At 45.3% G+C, this 23648-nt stretch overlaps 1 protein-coding gene across 4 annotated transcripts; it reads right to left on the bottom strand.

Annotated features, from left to right (window-relative positions):
* Positions 1-724: 724 nt before the first annotated feature.
* On the bottom strand, positions 725-11713 carry TP53INP1 (tumor protein p53 inducible nuclear protein 1). Of its 4 annotated transcripts, XM_042808625.1 has the most exons (5): positions 11630-11713; positions 9074-9357; positions 8265-8616; positions 6382-6415; positions 4182-4270 (listed from the first exon to the last, which is right to left on the bottom strand). In XM_042808625.1, the coding sequence occupies exons 2-5, from the start codon at positions 9183-9185 to the stop codon at positions 4253-4255; spliced, it is 516 nt and encodes a 171-aa protein (XP_042664559.1). In that variant the 5' UTR covers positions 9186-9357; positions 11630-11713; the 3' UTR covers positions 4182-4252. The 4 variants fall into 4 exon arrangements, with proteins under 4 accessions (XP_042664556.1, XP_042664558.1, XP_042664557.1 ...); XM_042808622.1 differs by lacking the exon at positions 6382-6415 and having other exon boundaries at positions 725-4270; XM_042808624.1 differs by lacking the exon at positions 6382-6415 and having other exon boundaries at positions 725-4270; positions 8265-8613.
* Positions 11714-23648: the final 11935 nt, after the last annotated feature.

Below are 23648 nucleotides of genomic sequence, written 5' to 3'. Positions count from 1 at the left end.
TAACTCAACCTCTTGAATGGTAATCACAGCATTCCAGTACAAGATGCAGACCTGTCAGAGCTGTGCATGGGAGGTCAAGCAAAGGCAATGAGTTGAGAACCAAAATGAAGTTCATGGAAAGGTCTTCTCTGGGCCCTAATTACAAAAGTCAAGCATCACAACAGGTTTCTTAGAAGTTGTGCAGTCCCCACTGTTGGAGACAGTTTTCCAGACAGGAAGAGACCAGGCTGCCCAGGTCTTAGTCATGATCTCACAGGTAGCCGTGTTGTCCTGAGGCAAAACCCCACCACAAGATGAAGCCAATGAGGGCATCAGCATTCATCAGCCAGTGGGCAGACAACAATTGAATACAACAGCAACTAGATTTTTTTAATAACCTCTGGAAAGTGTCAAGCCTGTGTAACAGCAGGGTTGTTTATCTTGATACCAGCTTTCCTGCCCTGTGTGCTTACTTCCCTACTTTCTATCCTGTTCACCTATTGCATTTCAGCAGGCTCATCAGGAGGCACAGCAGATGGCAGGGATGCGAGGTATCTCTTAGACCATGTATTATCACTTGATAATAAGTAATATTAGTAGATAAGTAGATTAGATAAATAATGCAAATCAATTCCCAGAGAAACCTTTGTACAACAGCAAGGATTTTGCTCTATACTGTACTCATGTCTACCACACCCCAATGGGACCCCCATACATTTCAAGTTCATGAGACATGACAGAAGACTGACATTTTTAATAGGCCATTTATTGAGAGTTCAGATCACGTCTCCCCACGGTGCATAATGCACCATGAAAACAAAATACAGAAGATTGCTTCAGGAAATACACACCGGTTAAGCAATGCTACTTTTTGGCAAAGTGCTGTATTTTGTCAGCTTTCAGCTTGTGTTAAACTATTAAAAATAAGAGCGAGACATTCTTCCATATCAAAAAGACTGCTACAAATAGAAAGTGGCTCTGGAAAGAAGCTGCCGTATATGCATAGACTGATGTACAGTATTAATCCTATCTGAAATGTCCCTTTTGTATCTTCAAGTCTGCTGTGTAAAGTTACACCTAGAAGGCACAGTTTAAAATGCAGATCTGTTTGTTAACCAGTATATGAAAACATTTCAGCAAAATTCATGAATGTCAATCAGTATGAGACACTGCAAGGCCTCCACTTTTACAAGAACAAAAAAAACATTTTAGTACAGTTCAAAAACCATATAAAAAGCCACACAGCTCACTAATAAAACAAAAAACCAAAACGAATCTAATCACCCAATAGCTCCAGGCATAAAATGGGACTAGATCAACATAAATACTTAAAACAAATTAACAAAAAGCCGTTGATGCAGTACTATCTCACACAACAACACGGTTTCCACTATTACAAGTTGAGAAGCACAGCTTTGTGCAACAAAACAGTTTATATCCTGAAAGATATAGGAGTTCATCACCAGAAAGTTATCTAGTAATGTAGTATAAAAAAAAAAAAAAAAGATGAGTTTCTCCCAACTCTAGGAGCAGTCTAAAGTTGCATTTACTTGCCTGCTAAGAACAGACCAAGGCTCTCATTCTAATGCCTGGGAGCCTTTACACTCTCAATTCCACCCCCTGTTGAGATCAAAGGATTACTTACTCCTTCCAACACAGGGAGGTGGATACATCATCTTCCTTCATTTAACTTTAAGAAAATTAAAGCTGAAGGAAAGTAGTTACTTGATATATCAAGAAAAACATAATACAGGAAAGCACAGAATTTTCCTGAGCTAGAAAGTTGGCAGTGAGGAAAAGGAAGTTTAAGCTGGACAAAGAGTTGGAGTGGTAAAGGTAGACCATCTGAGGCAAGTAGAAGTTTATGCCAGGTACAGATATGTACAGATGCAAGACTGGAGAAACTACAGCTACTTGGAGATAAGCCAGAGTATTTGGACCACAAAAATTATATGAATATGGATACATAAGGCTTTAAAGAGCAGTAACACCCTCACTGCTATTTTTGAGGCTCATAACGTGACCAATTTTGTTCTCTTACCCAGTTCACACAAACTCCATGTGTTTTGAAGGCCAGTGTATCCAGGAAAGCACCACTTGCTCTTACACATGCATGTGTTTGCCAACATCCCCTTGCAACAACCCTAACTAATCCCAGGTAAGCAGCAAAACTGAAGTGAGAAATGAAAACTGAAAGAAATGCTGTTTCCTGCATACTAGGTATGCTCCCCAGCAATTCCAGCTGCACTATGTGCAGTAACTACATCATGCACTACACTATAACTATATCAATACTAATTCAAATTGTTGGGCTTCTGAGAAAATCTGAAGCATTTGGATGGATTTAGAAAACAAGTGTTGCAGGTCTGGAACAATTCACATTGACATCACCCAATTTCCAATGCTCTCCATGTGAGTCCTTATGGAAACTTCTGTCTAAGGACTACTGGAAGACATGACTGAATGCCACATTAACACTTGAATGCCCCAGGCACCCAGCACAGGGAGGGGAAAAAAAAAAAAAAAAAAAAAAAAAAAGGACCACACAACATTTGAGCACTGATAAAAAGGAGGTAAAGTTACTTATTCCCCCTTTTTTGTGAGAATTTCTGTTCCCTCTCCCCTTCAAAGAGACTTAACCCACATCCTAGATTACCTATCAGTGTTCAGAGTGCCATGTGGCTGCAGTGTAATGTACAATCTATTAATAAGCTGGGTTTTTTTTTGCCTTTAAGTGCCCACCTACTCCCAACAGAGTATTTTGCAGAATGTTCTTAAGAATGAATACTTAAGTATTATATACTTAAGAATACTTGAGCATTTGTTAGTTTTGAATGGCTTTTCTTCCCTAGTAACCCACGGAATTGATATCCAGTCTTTCTGCTCCCTGTTGACTTAAAAACACTGCTGAGGTGCCTCAAATTTTATATACCGTTATCTGTATTTAGTTCTGTAAGACTGTTTCAGCATGCTCTTCTCCTTGCCACCCACTGCTCTTCATTTCCAGTCACAACTGATCTCAGACTTGATTGAGTGGGAGAACAGATTAGATAGAGAATTAGAAGAAGTTCTATCAGAAGTCCTTCTTCCAGCTATTTTCGAGCAACTCTCAGCCTGTAAACAAGAAAATCTAACAGCAATCAGCAGCTCAGAAATAGCTGGGCATCAGCCTGACTTCTTCAAAAAAGCAGTCAGCTACCAGTGGAATTAGAAGAACAGTTGATCCACTATTTTTTGGGGGGGGGGGTAACCAGACTACAGAACAAATGGAACAGATTAGGTTTTAGAAGAAATTGATCTTCAACAATAAAAAGAGTTAGAAAGGGAAGAGAGCTCAAACTGTACCAAGTAGAACACTTTAGCTCTCTGGCTTATGCATCTGTACTTAACCCATAGGTCCACTTCTCCTTTCACTCCACTGTGAGGTACTTCATCTGTAACACCAGTGCCATAGATACTGCAGAAATACTAAAGGGACGTTTAACCCTTTTCTGATACTCTTATTAAGTACCTAACACAACTACACAGATTCCATGCAAACACAGGTAGGTACTAGGCAATTCAGATTAGTTGTCCTTGTAACAGATCAGCATAGCTATGTAATATTCACTGGCAGCTACAGTATTTCCTTGTTAGAACTTAATCAGATATGCCTAATACAGAGAGATACACAAGCTGTCAAGTACTTGTCATTAAAGCATATGGCTAACTTCAAATTTTTAAACTCCACTTTGATTAATGCAAAGACATAACTGATTTTTCTATCTCAGTTAAGCTTCTTTAAGACTATGAACCTATCCATACATTGTAGATAGGTCAGCACATGAGCTACTGTACTGACAGGCTTCTAAGACACCGATACTTAACATAATTTAGACTGTAGCAAGATTTTTGGAGATGTGTCATCAAACCAATGCAGCATTAGTTGTGATTGTGTCGGAGGGAATCGATGATCAGCTGCAGATTGACCACACTCACCTATGTGTGAAAACATGAGCAACCTAAGGAACAATCAGATCATAGATTAAAACACGAGAGCCATCAGTAATTGAACTGACGCTGGCAAGGCTGGTGAACAAACAGTCCGTTGTGCTTGATATGCCGAGAGTGGCAATCCCTGGTGAGGTTTTGGCGACGGAGACCATTTCTGTTGAGGAAGTGTCTTTTGCTGTGTTCTTTTATCCAGTGGGTAGGACGAAAGCTCTTGTTTTTTTCCAGAAAACTTGAACGAGCAGGAAGAGCTGCGACAAAACAGCGAACACGCTGTCCTGTTTCATTTCGGGCCTCCAGTCTAGAAACAAAAAAAATGCATATTTAGATTGTTTCTGAGTTAGGACTGAAAGATGCAAGCTGCAGAGGGCACGAGAACATGAACATCCAGCATTTCAAGAAGGGGCACACTGATTGTACCGGACAAAGATCTGGGCTCAAGTTAGGCCAAGCCAGTTTAAGAAAATCACATTGGTAAGCAGCACTGCCAACTTGCTTTTACCACCAAGGCAAAAAAAATAGCTTTTGGGCTTCTGGTGTATAATGCCACTGTGCCCTTACTTTCCCACTCCACTTCCCTAACGCCACAGCACAGATCAGAATTACAAGGCAACGTGCGTCACCGATCCAGCTTTAGAAGACTTACATTTATCCGATGGGCAAAGTTTGGTTTAAAGAAAATCACCTTGAACACTAGTTGTTTGAACTGAAAACAAAAGCACACTAGTGAAAGTGTAATTTGGATTGCGAGCAAGTAAACTCAATGTTCATGCACAGGAGTGGGAAAGACAGACAAGTTGCGACACACACTGGAAACAACTCAAAAGGATCATTCTCCAAACAGTCCTCTTGATTTCACAAGTGGAGAGAGTCAGCAGTTTTGGCAAACCTTTGCATCATGCACTAGTGAGAAACAAAACAGCAGCCCATGCAAGCAGGGACTGACATAGTGATATACTGACTTCCCTACTTCACCAAACAATCACTGGCGTTTCCTGAAACTTCAAGAGTAAAGATAAAAATAACTTGGTGGTTTTAGAAGTGAGAAAAGCAAGTCCCAAGTCCGAGAGCCACAGCTGGTATGAGACCAGAGGCATTTCCAGCTACCAGTGAGCAACTCATTGGTACCCAGAAAGGTGTCTGAGAGGCCAGGAGTCTGCTTAAGCATGAGCAAGAAATCCCTTTAGAAATCCGTCTTTTAGCAGTAGCATGCCTGTACGCAGTATTTTTTGGGGGAGGGATTGGTTTGCATTTATTGTACAACATCCCCATGGGCTCCTGGAGAGCCTGCAATAAGCACTGACTGCTATGACCATGCTTCATCCTTCTCAAGTCTCCTCTAGGAGGTGACTGGCACAGAGCTGAGCTCCTCTACCTGCCTCCACCCCATGTACAAGGATGTATATGCTCTATCAGAAAGGGACACTGCCCCTACTCTCTCCTTTTTTCTTAAATATCAAAATCCACATAATTCACTTGCTTTTTAAGTTCCTAGGTAACTTGAAGCAACTGTACTGAAGCCTACCAGCACTATGACATGCTCATTTTCTTCTCTCCATTCATTGGATTTATCCTAAATCTAGGACTTCAAACAAACCTACTCAGCAGACTGCACCAGCTCAATTTACACAAGGGTGCCTGCAAACATGGGGCTACCATTTTCCATATATAGTGGTCCCTTCATGTGTTCCACAGTGCTGGAGCTGGAACTCCAGATGAAGCCTTAAAAAAGTTAGAAAGCCATACCACAGGATGTTATTGGAATGTGTTTTTCCTAAACACACTTTTACTTTGTGTCATTAGCTAAAGAAGTGCATTAACTGCTAATCCTAAGTGTTGTGACTTATTATGGGAGAAAATACAACTGACTGAAAGAACACAGGAAAAGTTTGTGCCATCCTTTTACTTTGGCAGGAATTTAGAAGGAACAAATGAAGACTTCCAAAATGAAAGTTCCATATTTTGGAATCTCAGTGGCTGCCTCTGGTAGTCTGGCCCTAGTGAGCCCCAGGCACTGGGAGAACTGGGTTGATGAGCCTCTGACCACATGGTCAAAAACATCTTTTTAGAGGGGCTATATCTAAAGCCAGCCTGATGCTCCATACACTTTGTACGCCCAGCATCTGTATTGCTAGAAAGCACTGCTACTACAGTTAGAATACATAGCCAGATCTCACAAGAAACATTAAAGGATTCAGACCCCACACCAATTAATATTTTAAAGTAATTTTTCTGCACTTAGTATTTGGGCTTGTTAAAGCAGATGCAGTTAGGCTTGATCAATTTACATTATTCAGCACAAAGGTTAGTCCTAAAAAGGAATATTGTTTTGGCATACAAGGCTCTAGAGGAAGCAGTGTTGCTAGCAAACTGATCACACAAGAAGCACTATCCCAAAACAGCAGTACTTACTGTGCCAGTGTGCCTTAAGCAGCTTTTCTTGGCCCTACAACATTAAATGGCCAACCATTAAACCACTGGGGACTTAAAGACAGCTTTCAAAGCCTACTGTGCTTTCAGTGCAATTGATTTTCCCAGTTTGAGATCTACCTCAGCTTTAGACTTGAGATCAACCCCCAGTTCTGCCACCCCGAATAGTGATGTTTTATACAGAGGCCTAGATCCTCTGATAAGGTAACAAATGAGAAGACAGCATGTGGAAACTTAATCATATGCCATTTGGGAAACTAAAGCTGTGACACTCAACACATTAAGGTTGCCTAACTCCACTGCATAACATAACACAAGATTCTTCTCCCAAATAATTTGTATCATTGCCTCTTGCAAAGAAGTCACCAGAGAAGCCAGTATCTGACTGCAGGTGTTACCATGCACTGGAGACGACTCATCAAAGCTGGTCTTTCCTTTACCAGGCCATGCCTAAGAGCCTACGGTTGTCCTGCAGACTCCTCCTAACCCAAATTTTAAAAGGTGCTGAGTACACATAGCTACCCCCTAAGTTCAGCTAGATCCTCAGTTTTTGATATCACAAACTGCCCTCCTCAGATAATCACGAGGCACAGCATGCGATTCTGTACATGTACTGGTACCAGCACTGTGCTCAAAACACAGCCATGTGCACCATCTCAGTCACTCACTTCTCTGAAGTGAGCAGTTTAAACATGACAAGGACCTGACCCAAAGTCATTGGGCATCTATCTACAGCAGCTTCTCTGCACTTTCATTGTTTTCCCACACAAAGATTTCTATAATTTAAGTCACTTTGTTGTCAATCAGGATGCCCAAAACATTCCACTAACTCCAATTAATGGAACACAGGCAAACGTGTAGTGACAGCAACAAAAATATATGTACATGCATATACACATGATATATGGTCTAGATGCAAATACTGGGCACTTGGCAGCAAGGGAGTAGTGCACCAAGAAAACACATCCACAGTAATCTCAAATGGCAAGGTCTTTAGAACTCAAGGTTAGAACAGCACAACTTCTCACCTTGGTAGAAGTTTGCAATGCAAATTCTCACATTGAGAGATGCAAGTTTTGTTAAGTATTTCAGTTTGGGTCTGTTCCACAAGCTGTGTGACAAGATTTTGTCTTCTATCCCAACCTATTACTAGGTTGAGAGTGACAAAAACAAATAGACTTCTCTGTTAGGACTGTTGGAGTAACATTTTTCAACTCAAGGTGACAGAAAGGATACTGACTAATGCTTATGGTAAAATACACATGGCTATAGAATCATTTGAGTTTGAAGGATCTGTAAAGGCAACGTAGCCAAACTCACCTGCAATGAACAGAGACATCTATTGCTTGATATGGTCGCCCAGAGCCCCACCCACCCTGACCCTGAATGCCCCCAAGGATGGGGCATACACCACCCCTCTGAACAACTTGTTCCAGTGCTTTCCTATCCTTATAATAAAAAATTCCATATGTTCTGGCTAAATGACTTTTCTTCTAATTACAAAGGGGGCAAAGTGTCTTCTAGCATACACAATCAGCTACACAGGTAACTGCCACCAGTCTCCACAGAACTTGAGTGTGTTCTGTGAAGGAATCACTGGGCTCCGTAAATACACCTCTCAGTGTATTTACACCTCTCAGTGTAAGAGCTGCACACCTCATTTCCTCCTAGCACAGTCATCTCTTGTAACATCTTTCTAGGTAGGCAGCCCTGATCACCCTACCCAACCTGTGTAGTATTCATGTTATTCACTTGCTCTGAAATAAGCTGGAAAATTCAGTATTAAGTGTCTATACTGATGAAGTAGAAACCAGATATATTTAGCAGCAGACGAGCAGCATTTACTTGGCACAAAGCAAAGGTACCTGGGACTGCCCGGTCTGCAGAATTCCTCATCCCCACATCCAGTGTCGCTGAGGCTGTGGCAGGCATTGTGGACAGCATAGACAGACATGCTTGGGTGCTCAATGAGGAGGTTCTCCATGGGGCTGGTTTCTACTTTGATGGCAGTCAGCCCACCTGCAGTGAAACATGGTGGAGGGGTGATGAACCAGCTCTCCTCCATGGGACACGACTCAAATTGGATGAAGCACGACTCGCCGGCCTCAGGCAAGTGCTCCAGAGGAGATGGCAGGCAGGTGAAGACAGGCGAGCTGCCTGCAGGTGATGTTTCAGCAATGTCATCTTGCTCCGTGGTGCAGTTAGTGCAAGTGTCTGCTGCAGGTGATCAGGGGAGCCACCAACATCAGTGATTGCAGAAAGACAAACACAGCAAGGTCACACGTAGCCAGAAACAGGATATGAAACAAAAACAGAAACAAACCCCTATCAGTATGTACACAAGTTTTTATGAGCCAAGGGGAGGGGAAAAGGGAGTTCCCTGACAACGCAGGTTAGACACGTAAAGCAGCTGTTATCAGCCGAGCAATACAACTGTGCAATAAGTCAAGCACGTTTTATCTGCACAAGTGGTTCTGCTGAAGCTCATGTCAGGCTTATAAACCTGATGTAATTTTTCTTACCAGTTTACGTAACACGTTTTGGTGCACGTGTTCAGAAGGCACCCTGCACTTCCATCAAGTTTGCCTTCACCAAGTTTCTGTTGTCTGTATGGTTTCTTCACATGGAAACACAACCAATACGGGCTAGAGCTCAGGTCTGACAGGCACCTTACCTATGAAGTCAACTAGAATCCACTCGTCATCTTCTTTCTCACTGAACTCTGGCTCTTGGCTGGACAAGCCATCAATCTCTCCCATGAACATGTTATTTAACCTCTGGAACATTACTAAGGCAGGAACAAGACTTTGGCTGGTAGATCTTTATATCCAAGGTTCAAGGCACAGCTCACACTGTTCTAGCACGGTGGCATAGACTTGAGATTAAAGTGCACAGATGCTTTACTAGTTTCGGTACAGGACACGTAGAGTCATGGCTGGTAAACAGTTTGTGTTAAACCTGCAAAAAACAGTGACAGGGGTCTTAGTGACAAAGCAACAGAGAGCATCCTGAGGGCAGCAAGCTGAAGCCCTCTCACTGGTGCAAAGTGAGGGACCAGCAAAAGTCTTTCCCAGGAGGAAGCAGCCCCACTGGCATCCCAGTGACACACAGAAGAGGCCCAGATCCCTCTAAAGCCTTCCTCCCAGGTCCTCCTCCTGTAAGAAGCTTCACTCTACTGTTGGCCCACACCTCTAGGTGTTCTACACAGAACACAAGCCCACCAAACCCTTCCTCAGTACCCTGAGCTCACTGACTCCAAGGAATGAAGAGAGGTGACTTGGTTTAATTACAGTAATGCTTCTTGCATACTTCTCTAGATCTAGGTGTAATGACAGCCAGCAAGCCTGAGCCCTGCACGCAGTGGTTGGGATGAGGGCATCCCATTGTTGCTGAGAGCTGAGCAGCCAGTTGTCCCCACACTGGCATGCTGATAGCCTTTGGATATCCATGTGTAACCCAAGGAATGGAAGCCAGCTGAATAAGTAACAGCTACATGTGAGAAAAATTCAGGGACTGAGCACTCATCTCACCAGAACAACATTTGAATTACTTCAGCTTGTTGGAATTCTTACAGATAAATACCTGCTTAAATAATTAACCAAGGAAAACGATATGCAGATATCTATCCAGAATGGGACAGACACCACAGCAGACAAAACCAACCAACAGTACTCCTTGCAGGCTGCATCCTTTACCAAGGCCTGCATGCCACCTCACCCACAGCCCTCAGACCACACAGATGAGGCACACTGGCTTCCAATGTCAGTGTGCTGTTTCCTCCTCTACACCCCAAGGAAGATTCAAGATAGCACCTGAAACTGCATTAACTTCAGTTGTTTTTCTATATAAGAGCTTCTGAAACATGCCATGTTTTCACGCTGATATGAGGCCACTGGACACCAAGCAGTAACACTGTTACTGAGAGTCAGCAGTGGGAGAAGCAGGGAAGAATCACACAAGGCTGGTAACAGTCAACTAGTCCAACTCTCAACCCATGCCCACTCACCACATCCCTCAGTGCCACACCAATACATTTCTTGAACACCTCCAGGGACCGTGCCTTCACCACCTCCCTGGGCAGCCTCTTCCAATACCTCACCACTCTTTCTGAGAAGAGACTTTTCCTAACATCCAACCCAAACCTCCTCTGGCACAGCTTAATGCCACTCCCTGTCATCCTACTGCTGTTATCTGGGAGAAGAGGCAAACCCCTGGGCAGCCTGTGCCAGTGCCTCACCACTCCTCCTGAGATTTTCCCTATATCGAACCTCAACATTCCCAGTGCAGTGTAATGCCATTCCCCTTAGTCCTGTCACTGTTACCTGAGAAAGAGGTCAACCCCCATGTTACACCAGCCTCCTTTCAGGCATCACTAAGACGTCCCCTGAGCCTCCTCTTCTCCACATTGAACAACCCCAGCTCCCTCAACCACCTTCCTCAAGACTTGAGCTCCAGACCCCTCACAGCTCTGCTGCCCTGAACACGTTCCTGCACCTCGATGTCTCTCTCGTATTGAGGGGCCCTAAACTGAGCACAGCACTCAAGATGCAGACACCAGAGCTGAGCACAGAATCGATCACCTCCCTGCGCCCGCTGGCAGGGCTATTTCTAATAGAAGCCAGGATGCCGTTGGCCTTCTTGGCCACCTGGGCACACTGTTGGCTCCCCTTCAGCCGGCTGTCAGCTAACACGCCCAGACCCTTTCCTCCGTTCAGCTTTCCAACCGCTCAGCCCTACGCCCGCAGCACGGCACGGGACCGCCGTGACCGAAGCTGAGGACGCGGTTGGATGTGGGCGGCTGAACGAGCAGCGCCCCGCCCAGCGCACAGCGCGACTGCCGGGGCAGAGGGACGCGCCGGGGAAAAGAAACGAACGTAATGAAAAGAAAAGAAAGAGCCGAAGAACAGAAGAACCCCCGGGCCGTCAGCACTCCTCCTTTCCCTCTGCAGCTGGGCTGGCTGTTCCCGCTGCCACCAGGCGGCTCCCAGGCGCTCCCGGTCGGGCTACGAGCGCTGCGCGGCGGGCGGCGCTGCCCGACCCCACCGACCCGGGCGGAGCGCAGAGTACGGGACCCCGCGGAGCTCCTCCGGGACGCAGCCACCCCGCTCGGCGGAGACAAAGCGGGGGCGACCCGGTCTCCCCGGCCGCCCTTCCGGGTGCGACAGGGACGGGCAGGCGGGAGGCGCTCGGGGCCGAAAAGCGAGCCGGGACCGCCCGGCCCCGCACTCACCTCCGGACCGCACGGCACCGCCGCTCCCAGCACCGCAGCCGCGCCAACTCCGCGCCCCGCGCAGCCCTTTGTTGTTATAGCGGCGCGCACAGCTGACGGGCTGCCCCGCCCCGCGCCCAATCGGCGCCGGCGGCGGCTGTCGCTAACGCACGTGACGGAGGGGCGGGGCCGGCGTGGCGCGCTCCCGCGGGGAGGGAACGCGCAGCGCGCGCGGTGGGGCTGTGTGTACTGGGTTGGTGCTCGGTATGGCCGTGTTCGCTGGGAGCCGTGCGAGTGGACTTCATGGAATCACAGAACGGCCTGGGTTGAAAAGGACCTCAAAGACCATCTAGTTTCAATCCCCCTGTTTTGTGCAGGGCCGCCAGCCACCAGACCAGGCTGTCCAGAGCCACATCCAGCCTGGCCTTGAATGCCTCCAGGGATGGGGCAACCACAAACGACTTCCAGTTCATAGATGGGCAGAATTACTTTCAGTGTTAGTGCTCTCAGGAGCGAATAGGGTCTGTGTGGAGGTAGTGCATGCCTGGGAGCCAAAGGCAGGCAGGGCCAAAGGTGACTTTTAGTGAATGAGTGCCCCGTGGGATGTGTGTGTGTTACAGAATTACAGTGTTAGGACTTGTTAATTGAGGCTGCGCAAAGTGCTTCAGGAGGTGAAAGCCACCATGTCTGGGTCACCTTGGGTCAGCAACCGCGTCACACGTGGCCATCCTTGCTTACAGTGACTGTTACATTAAAATGATGCATTGATCAATTAGCGTAACGTATTTTTCTGGCGCAGTCAAGCCCTTGGGTTGCATCTGAGACAGGCCCAGAAAGGAGATGAGATCCTGGGCCTTACGGCTGTGAAGTCCCTGGGAGAGGCTCTCCTCTCCCTGCAGCACGGCTCTTATCCCACATCTCCCTTCCTCCTTGTGATACCATACCCCACATCACGAAGTGGAGACACAGTGACCCTCCTGGCTGTCCCCACCACTGCTGCCATTGGAGCCCAGCAGGCAAGGCAACAGCAGTTCCTTGCGAGACTAGCTGGGCACAAAGGTGGCTCAGGGATTTCCTTAAGGGAACTGACATTTTTATTTGCATTGCAGATAAAAAAGAAGTGATCTCGGGAGCAATGACCTGCTCATACTTCCACCATGCTCCAGCACTTCAAGTATCATAAAAGCAGGAAGTGATTGGGCAGCTCTCCCCTGTTAGTTTTGCAGCACTCAGCATGCGCTGTACATGTCTGGCTGTTCCCTGCCACATCACCAAGAGTTGCAGGGGGTGCCTCCGACTCCTTCTTCCTCTTCCACAAAGAGATAAATACAGATCACTTGCAAACTATCACTCCAAGCAGTTTGCATGAACATCAATCACTTGTATGCAGCACGAGCCCAGCATATCTGTAAAGGAACCTCCCAGCCATTCTTCTTTCCTTACACATCTGCTTCCAAGGTTTCCTGCCTCAAATTTAGGCACAAGCCCTGCCATGTTGTTTAACATACAAGGTGTGGGAGCAGACCCAGCACAAAAAAACACACTCTCACATACGTGTCCATGTGCAAAATGTCCTTGGCTGAAAGTCGACGTTAGGTTTAACATCAAGCTTAGGCACTTCCTTTCCTGCTTTCCTTCCTCTGCCTTTGGTCAGTGCAGAGCTTTCTGCAGTGTTGACTTAATGACATCAAATTAGTTGATCCCGTTGTAAGTCACAGTCTGCAATGCTATTTTCCAAAAAGCAAACTACATTTGTGAGTAAGACCAGCTCCCTCCAGACTTATGCAGAACAAGTGCCAGAGACCTGTTTCTGTGTTTCTAAAGTACTGAAGTGAGCAAACTCAAGAATCCAGTTTGGATGTGACCAGGAGCCCCACAATTTGGCTGACAGAGCTGGGGAGATGGAGGTTACGGGATGTGATCCTTCAGACTGAACTGGAAGAAGCTGGGGTTTGGTTTTCTGGGGAGGAACTGTGATCTGAAAACATCAGCCCTCTCACAAAGAGTCCTTGGATAGACAGGGGAAAGTTTGTTTTCCTTTAGGAACTGTCAAGATGCAATCCCTTCATTTCATATTGTTGGAGAGCAAAACCAGGTGTTATTCAAATGTTCATTGGCAGGAAGCCACTGTAAATCCCTGCCACGTTAAGAAATAATGGTGAGCTTTAGCCGTGCTTCGAGCTCTTTTCCTTGACTCCATCCAAAATGAAAACCCTGTCAGAAGGCCGTGTGGGTTTTCTGAGAACGCCTCCATCCTGCATTCAGAGTGGAGTTGTGAGCTGGGGCTGTCGGGTGGGGGCACCTCCATGGGCAGTGCTGTACAGAGCGCGGGGCAGCAGTGCAGGTCCTCATGTCATCAGGTGAATGATTTTCTCCTCCTGAGGCACTCATCAAGTGTTTTCTGTCAGAGCTGGCTGTCCTCTCGTGTTTGTTTCTTGTGCTGGAAAAAGCCCAGCACTGCTCACTGCTCCTGCCCAAACCTGTCCTCTCCTTCAGCACTCTCTAACAGAAGACCCTGGTACACCTGTAGCACAGCCAGGAGCCACGCTCTCTGTTTTCAGCCTTGCCTTGTGGTTGGAGGCTTTCCAGGAGCACATCTCATGCCTATCTCAAGAGAAGTGGACCCATCGCTCAGCGAAGAAAAGACCTGGGGATTTTTGACTTCGGCACTGAACTTGTCTTTGTTACACTTAAGAAACTCCTGCACACCATTTATGAGATTCCTAACCCGGATAGGTAATTACTGTGGCTATTAGCCCTTCCAGTTTTTGTTCTTTATTTCAATGGTGATGTCACAGTGGTGGGCATCCCACATGCTGGCCAGTGCTCTTAAGCAACACTCAGTGCAGGGGAAGCTGCTGCTCAGTCAGAAGTTGTTCTGCATCCACTGCAGGCTGAGTTTAGAACAAACGTACCTTGGTGCCATGATTTATTTCCTGCACTGGATTTATCTTTGTAATGACTGTCAGTTAATGCCTGGTGAAGGGATAAGTAGGTCTCTCTGTTGGTAGCACATCCGTATTTTAAATCACGTGGAAATGACAGATGGTGATGAAATATTAGAAGCTTGCAGAGCTTCCTCCTTAAATTGCTTGCTCGCAGCATGTTTTGTTGTGGGGCCAGCCATGCTTAAACCCTTTCTTGAATTTTTTTTGCACAGCCACAGTCTGCAGACATGCACTAACCATCTCTGAGGCATTTCTGGTCTTAGCAGGGATCCACTTATTTCTTTTTGGCTTTCCCACTGATTCATCAGCTTCCCAAAATAGAAAGCACTATCTTTGTTTTGTTGTGATGAGTTACAAAAGAATTAATAACATCAGCTTAGCACCAAGAAATACAAATCAGGTCATTCTAAAATGTCCTTGGATTTCATCCGCAAGACTCCATCCAATTGTGCATTACCATTACCTTAGAAAGAGCTCCTGCTCTTTGCAGTACAAAGCATTTGATCCCGCACTGTAATTCTTTTCAGCCGTGGGTGTTTCTTGCAAGTTCTGAGCCCAGAGTTTCTTCACATTACTCAGAATGGCCTCAGGAGATAAAAAAATGTGCCAAATACCTCCGAAAGAAGATCAAATGTCTTTTGGGCTCTGTGCACCCCTTGCTTGCTTAGGACACACATAGCGAATGCCAGCACTCTGTGCCAGCAAAGCCCTGCTGAATGAATCCATGCTGTGGGAGGCCTTGCTGCACTAGACAGCATCTGACAGGAGCCAGGTGCAGGAGTCCACCTTGCATACTGAGGCACTGTAACTGTGAATCTGCTGTTACGTCCAACTGAGGAGCTCTTTTCAGATTGCAGTTTAAAACTGGTTATGCACAACAACAAACCAACGAGATCTCAGCGTCTGCAGGATTGAGTGCAATGAAGCCTCACGGCAAGAGACAGACGCCACGTGCCCTTCCTGGCTGGAAAAGCCAGTTTTCACAGAGAGGTACAGCTTCCATGCAAAACAAGACAGCTCCCCAGGTGCCAGCACAGTTTTCAGTAAATCGTGCCAGTGAGATAGCATTGTCCAGCTGCTATAGCAAGAGGCCTGTGCTCTGGGTTTAGTTGCTGTGGGGCTTTGGGCAGTCTGTGTAACTCTGCTCGAGTTCCTCATAGGTAGGATGTGGTCAGGTAGCCAGCCAGGCACCAAGGGGTGATGCAAGAGGCCTCGTGCACTTAACCCGCTGTGCTGTAGGCTCTCCAAGAGCTTCTCCAGTAACTGTGAGTTGTCAGAAAGGCTCTTTGATGACGTGAAGTCAAACTGCTCCTGGATCATTCTTCCAGGTGGCGTGAGGTCTGAATCCCAGAGTTACATGTATGATTCAGTTCTTGTCCATAGACACCAAAATGACACTTCCTGACTCTGAGTGACAGCATGACATAATGTGACAACTCAACAGTGACACTGCCAGCAGTCTCCAAGCACCAAGAATTACTGAGGCTCAACCCAAAGAGCTGATGTGCTCATCTACTACATGCATTTCAGCACTTAATGCACGCTGTGCTGAAGATGCATCTTTCAATGCTGTGAAGAAAGGGGAGGTTCGGGTTGGATATTAGGAAAAAAATATTTTCAGAAAGAGTGCTGAGGCATTGAAACAGGATGTCCAGGGAGCTGAGGGAGTCACCGTCCCTGGAGGTGCTCAGGAGACGTAGAGATGTGGCACTGAGGGATGTAGTCACCGTGCATGGTGGCACTGGGCTGATGTTTGGACCAGATGATCTTATTCTTTTCCACCATCAATGATTCTATGAAGTATTAGAAATGTGGTGTTTTTTTTTTCTTTTTTATAACAAAATGCCTGGCAGAAGCAGAGCCTGGGAGTGTCTTCCAGGGATTTTGGAAAAACATCACGACTGTGGTTGTGACACAATGACGAATGTGTTGTAAGAAAACACAGCTCATGAGAAGAGCTAAATAAAAGACATTTAAATTGAAAGAATTCTTTTTTTTTTCTTTGAATTTTCTAAATCTCATTAACCTAATGTCAGTGTTTGAATAATTAAAGTGGTGTAACGAGATGCAATTGCCAGAGCTGCAAGGACAGTAAACATAACTACGCTATTATCAGGACGAGCTGAGCCTCCAATGATGCAAGAGGTCGGACAGCTGTAATCACACCACTGCACCTGGAACAGGGTCAGCACAGGGGCCACATGCAGCCTGAACATGAACACATTGTACCTGGGCTCTGGAGCTATAATTAGAGCAAAACTGAAGGTTTATAGATCCCAACACAAAGTGGTACGAGAAAGCTTAAAAGAAATGGAAGTACATTGGAAGAAATATGAGTTTAATATTCAAATGAGCAATGCCACATTGTCTTAATTTCAGCTAGGATGGAATTATTTTCTTTAGAGTGTCTGGAATGATGCTGGTTTTGGTTCTAGGATGAAAACAATGCTGATAACACACCAGTGTTTATAATTGCTGCTACACAGCGTTATACAGAGCCAAGGCCTCCCTCTTCTGCTGCTCAGGGGGCAAGTTGGGCAACGGTTGATGGGTAGTGAGCAATTGCTTATGTGTTTCTTGTTATATACATTCATTTATATAGAGAGAGAGACACAGTCATTACTACTGTCCTTGTCCTTTTCTCAGTCTTAGTAAATAGTTTTATCTCAACCCACGAGTTCTACTTTTTTCCCCCCAGTTCTCTTCCCCATCCCACTCAGAAGGAGGGGAATGAGAGAACAACTGTGTGGTGCTCAGCCACCTGCCAGGTTAAACCACAACACACTTTAATTAACTGCACACTAGTTGTTAGTGGAAAAAAAAAAAAAAAAGATGCTATTAAAGAATAAAAAATGCAAGGTTTTCTGTTTGGTCAACTGCAAAAACAGACTGAGGAGCAAAGAGTAGGGAGCCGCCCTGCAGAAATGTTCTGGAGCTTACATACTGTTTCAAAAAAAGCAAGCTTCATACTGAGATGAAGCTATAAAAGAGAGGCTATAAAGTACATGAAGTAATTCTTCCACTTCTCACAGTCTTGGCAAAACTCAGCTGGAACTCCACGAGTCTGGCTTGGGGCACCGTGCTCAGGAGAGATACAACACTGATCAGGCTCAGGGGAGAGCAATGTGTGTGATCGGAGCTCTCGAAAAACACGACTTAAAGGGAAGATTGGAGAAAGGAGGTGCTTGTTCCAGTGAAGGCAAATCTGATGAAGATATGAGTCTTCAAACACATATTAGAGATTAATAAGACACTCAATTTCAGCATAAATAGTTTGGTCAGACATTACGAAGCTTTCTAAAAATAAGGATAGTGATGCATTAAGATAGATTGCCTGGGGATTGTAAATCTTTTTAAGAAGTGATCAGAGAAAATTTAGTCAGGAATGACAGAGATAAAATGAATCTAGAGAGTGGGATGGTAGAGATGGCTTCCTGAGATCCTTTTTCATCTGGATGTTCCACGATCATCCAAAAGACAAGGTTTTTCATTAGTGCTTGTTGAGCCACGCTATTCACTTCCATCTTCACCTTGGAAATGGAAATCAAATTGTTCAGTCCCAGTCAGCACTGATTTCAGGTTTTTCTTGTACCTAGCACCAACACAACGTGACTGAGTTTAAGTTGCCAGGATGTCAGGACCAAGTTTAGAATAGCATAAGTTAAAATAATAAAATTTGAAGCAATGCTCATACTGATTAAAAATACCTATCACCGGCCTTACATCAAAAGATTTAATTAAAGCAAGTCATATGTCTTGTGTCTCAGGTAATTCACGGTCCCTTTTACATTTCAGAGAGACTCTGTTTGGATAAACATTGCAGTTTTACTGGAACAAGCAAAGCAGAGTCAGGAATAAAAGCACATAGATCCAGTCTATAAAGCATCCCTTCCAGTTCTGGCTTGCTGCAGGGAGGGAGGTAGGAGACTTGCTGCCATGTTACCATGCATATCCACGGTGCTGCTTGGAGTCCCTCTAAAACGCAGGAAGCTGCAGGTAGATTTAAACCTGCTCATGGTGATCTGACCGGGCAGTTGGACCCTGAGGAAAGACAAAGCTTGGCTGAGCACAGCTGTTCAGGCCTCATCCTGCTTCTACAAACACCTTTGGTTTTTTTTCTTCACCCCGTGTTCCTATGGCAGCAGAATCAAAGCCTTGAACAAGTAATCCTCCTGCCTACATCCTGGGAGATTTAGACACCAATGTGAATACACTTCTGTCTCCATGTAATTTTGGTTATTACCAAGAGCCTTTTTAGCTCACCTTCAAATTATTACAGCTCCAGTACAGTGATTCTTGTTGCAACATGGTAAGGCAATTGGCTCCGGAGCAAGAGTCTTGTAAAACGGATAAAGTGCTTCTACCTATTATGATTAATATTATTTTGCTAAATACAGAGGGCACTTTGGCTCCCCACACCCCAGGTTGCTAAAGCAACACACATCTGTAAGGAATCATTCTTTTAATTGTGTCAATTAGGCTTATATAAGAGTCCTTCAGCAATCTTAATGTTGTGGAAAGCACAGTCTGAGGTCTGGCTAGAGATGAACCTCATGCTCCAAACACGCAATTATTTCAGACTTCCTCCTGCCATAATTGCTGTGCTGTGCATATGTAGTCAGGGCTAGCAGGAAGGACTGAACTGTGCAGGTTTACTGACTTTCCAGATGCAAGGAAGAACAACAGATGGCTTCTTAAATGCATCTTTGGAACAGAAGAAACACAGAGTTGATCATAAAATCATAGAATAGCTTGGGTTAGAAGGGACCTCAAGGATCACTGAGTTCCAACACCTCTGCTGCAGGCAGGGTTGCCAACCACTAGATCAAGTACTGCATCAGATTGCTCATGGCCTCATCTGGCTTTAAACACCTTCAGGGATGGGGAATCCACACCTCTCTGGGCAATGTGTTCCAGCACCTCACCTCTCAGTAAAAAACTTTCCTCTGACATCCAATCTAAATCTCCCTTCCTTTAGTTTAAAACCATTTCCCCTTGTCCTGTCACTGTCTACTCATGTAAAAAGTTGATTTCCCTCCTGTTTATAAACTCCCTTTAAATATTGGAAGGCCGCAACCAGATCTCCCTGCAGTCTTCTCTTTTCCAGGCTAACAAGCCCTTCAGCCTATTTTCACAGTAGAGGTGCTCCAGCCCTTGATCTTATATTTCATTTGTAAGACATTATGTTTCGATCAAGAAAAAACAAATGAAGGTTCAAACCTGGCATGTAACAGCACCAGATTGATTAATATTTTACAGCTAACTGGTGCCTGGTTAATGACTAATGGTTTACAGCTGTACATTGCTTTTCAAATGAAGCCACTCTGTGAAATGCATAGAGATGTTCAAGTCTACAGTAGTGAAAGTACAGCAAACTACTGATGGACAGCTTTGTCCAGAGGAATGTGAAAGCTGCAGGGCCACATGGAAACTTTCCAGACAACAGCAGTGCCTTTCTCGTGTGAGAAAACTGCTGTTCTCCACACAATAAAATGAAATGAAGGAGTTTGTTCTAACTAGCTGCTTATTTTATTAGCTCTATCCTCCTGGGCCATTTTTGCAACCCAAATCATTGTGTGTGAAAAACAAGCACTTTCTGAAAACTTGGTCTAATTAAGAGGCTTGTCATTAAAACATTAGAACAGTGCCTTGCTGCTACGTGACATTGTGCCATCACACTTGCCATGTTTTGCTGGTGATGTGACTCATCATAGGCGTGTGATAGAGATCAGCTATTGAAATGCCATGCAATTGCAATAACCATTATCTGAAACGTCCTGAAATAAAGAAAATGGCCATTTTATAGTGAGACAGCTATGCCTAATTACAGCCAATGATGGTGATATGATCACATAATTGTCCAAACATAACAGTGTGATCATTCTAATGCGTAACTCCATTCATCCAAAAGAAAAGTTCTGAAAATCAGTATGCTAACTGTCCATAGGTTGCCATCCTCTGTTGCAGTGGAACTGCAAGTGAGGCTGCATTACTACTTACTGCATGGACTAAGGGTGATCATCTTTTCATACAACGTTTTCAGATTATAGGAAAGAATAACAATGGTACGGGAGTTTCTCTTTGCTTTATTTGTAATGCAGTTACTGAGGGAAGCACACACAGTAACTCACAGTTATGTGTGAGTTCCCTAAACTGAATCCCTCTCAAAATGCTTCTGTGTTAAAAGATTACAATGACCTATGTGGAATAAAAGATGAGAAAATGACTCCCTAATCTCACATATGCCAAAATACAGTAATATTCACATTTAATAACTTGCTAACTTCAGGACAAAACAGGAGTAACTTGCTTTATCTTTGCTCAGACTGAAGCTTTTGGTTAGGAGCCAAACTGTGCAGCTGAGAGAAATCACACCACTGAAATGCACAGCTTCCTTTTGTTAATGAGGGAGTGGAGAGAAGGCAGTGTGGGGGCAGGAGTTGATCAGAGGAGTTCTCCAGCTCAGGGTTCCACCTCAGGCCTTGACCTATGGTGACCTGCCTCCCAGGACTGAGCTCTGCCATACTGATGCAGAAAGGATTACTTCCCCATGGTTTTTAGTCATCAATCTTCCAACCTAAAGCTCCTTTCTCCTGTAAGGTTCTCAATAATTCATCTGTTTCAGCAACCAGAGAATCACCATAAATCACCTTACTACATCAGCACTTTTTCTCCTCCTATGCTCTCTGAGGGTGTTTTGTCATTAACGTTGTCTTCTCCACATCTCTTTTCAGTATTTTAGCTGCATTTAATTAGAGTGACCATTTATAATGCTCAGAATTGAACTCTGGTCTGTTTGTGTATGAGTATAGTCAGTCTCTAAAAGGAGTTTTAGAAATGCTTTAGGATCCAATAGAAAATAAAAAAAAAGGGGGTGGGGGGGGAAGGGGCAGGAAGGTGAGTGGAAAGCAGGGCAGTATCTAAGCATCCTTTTCCCAGCAACTGCCGCACTTCACCAGTTATGGTTGGGTGGTAAGGGGCTCTTCAGAAGGAAAACATTTCTGCCTACCACTGCAGATTCCCATGTTGGTGTCCTGGAACCCTCTGCAGAAGACCTTCCCAGTTTCTGCTCAGATGAGTTCCCTGTCCTTGCTTCCTTGGATTTGCCAGATGTTTGGCCAAGCAGAGCTTGGGGGAACAGATCCTGGTTGAGGTAAGCGTGCCATCTCTATGTCAGTGAGGATGTTAATTGAGAATTCAGACCCTTCTTGCTGTTCTGAGGAGCTGTAAGTGCCCAGAATTTTGTCAGGAAAAACATTTAAGTACTCGAGGTGCTGTTTCTGTGCATGGCTGTAGGTGCCATTAAGTTGGTAAAGCCAGCTGTAATATCTCCTACACAACAGCATCCCTTACCACCTCAGGGATCAACCCCAGCAAACCTGGTACTTTTCCAACAATCCTTTTCAAAGGAGCATACGTAGAACAAGCACTATAGTGTCCCAGGAACCTACAAAGGCACCTCCATGCTATACTCTGCAGTTCCATCCCTACAGTGGTCCCCTGTGGTCTGGAGTGTATAACATTGTCCTGTCCTTCAAGGATATTTCAGTAGAGTTGGCAGCCTTACATTCTTTTACACCTCTCAGTGCTCACACTTCCCACCCCTTGCAGCAGAAACACATCTCTTGGCAGCCATGTGAGCTGTCAACAATGGGGCTAAGCTTGCGTTGTGATGAACAAGGTGGAGTTAGATTTTGGAAGGTAGCTGTGTTGCACTGACAGCCCGTCGCCCGAGCTGGGCCCTGCTTTCCTCCAGGTCATGCCCCAGCAACAGGGTCAGCAAAGGGACTGAGCATCCACAGCTTGGAGTGGCTACGTGTGACCTTGGGATAAGGTGTCCTAGGACACTGGGACCAACCCACAGGTGTGATGGTGTGGGGGAGAAACAGTTTTTCAAAAGAGAAGGCATAAGAATAAAGGAGAAGGCTTGTCAGAAGCTCAGTCAGAAGGGCAAGGCTTTCATTATTCATGTATGTATATATAAACAAAAACTTAATTGCCATTGGGCTTTTCAGGCTTTTGTTTGAAAACACAAGAGGTGCACAGAGTTGAAGTGCTGTTTGCTCACCTCAGTAAAGATTTCTGAGGCTCCTTAAAGATTCTGGGGTTGCCCATCTCAGTAAAGATTTCTGAGGCTCCTGGGGCTTCTTTTCTCTGCTCAGCCATAAAAGGCCCTTGTCCACAGACTGCCGAGTACAAGACACTTGTGGTAGGAAGAGAACTGTGGCTATCAGCAACACTCAGCAGGCACTATCTTTTCAGTGAGGAACTAGCAGGGTTTGAGGCATTCTCCTGCAAGCTGCTGACTGCACGGCCTGCTCAAATGGGGACAGCCTGGTACGTGCATGGCAGGCTGGGACCAGGAAGGAGAGATCAGTTCCATATCGTGAGCCACTGGAAGCTGGAGACCAAAGGTTAATGTGAAAGAGATGCAGTTCTGCGTCCTTGCAGACCTGCAGCTTTTGGACATGTTGTTGCTAGATCTTTGTTACATGTGAGCGTCCCAAAGCATTACCTCCTCTCCAGAGACTGGCACACTGCCCAGTGGTAAGAAGGTGGCCTGCAGCACCTAGGAATGCCCACTCTGAATGGAAAATTTTCTCCAAGTCCTTGCACAAGCTGTACAAGAGCCTTGGAGGAAGCAAGGGATGCTGTATCACTGCCAGCAGATCTGCAATGTTTTGCTCAGCTGCCAGGCAGCATGCTCAGCCGACAAGAGTTTGGAGCCTGGTTAAAGTTCCTTGACCATAATGGAGAGGGATCCCTTCAGGCCACTCTTTTTTTTTTTTTTTTTAACAAGAGTGTCTAATGCAAGGTGTCCAAGTGCCAAGTTGCCATCACCGTGGACTCTGCCAGAGAAATCAGGTTATGGGTTACCCTCAGTGACAACCTGCTGTGCCCTTTCCAGTTCTTATACATACAGACCCTATGTGGTAGGCAGCAATATGCCCTGTTTGTGTCTTCTGTTTTGGAAAACAGCATTAGGTGAACTCCCTTATGACTGGAGGTCTAGGACAGGGTGCTCACGATGCCAAGTTCTACCCTCTACCTTGCTCTAACACAAAAGCAGCAAGCAGCAGCATGCCTGCACA

This window comes from Centrocercus urophasianus, unplaced genomic scaffold (assembly GCF_019232065.1).
Source record: "Centrocercus urophasianus isolate 14NV4802_14NV808 unplaced genomic scaffold, USGS_Curo_1.0 seq_11, whole genome shotgun sequence".
Classification (NCBI taxonomy): Eukaryota; Metazoa; Chordata; class Aves; order Galliformes; family Phasianidae; genus Centrocercus; species Centrocercus urophasianus.
The sequence above is the reverse complement of the archived record's forward strand: the minus strand, read 5'-3'. Positions and strand labels throughout refer to the sequence as shown.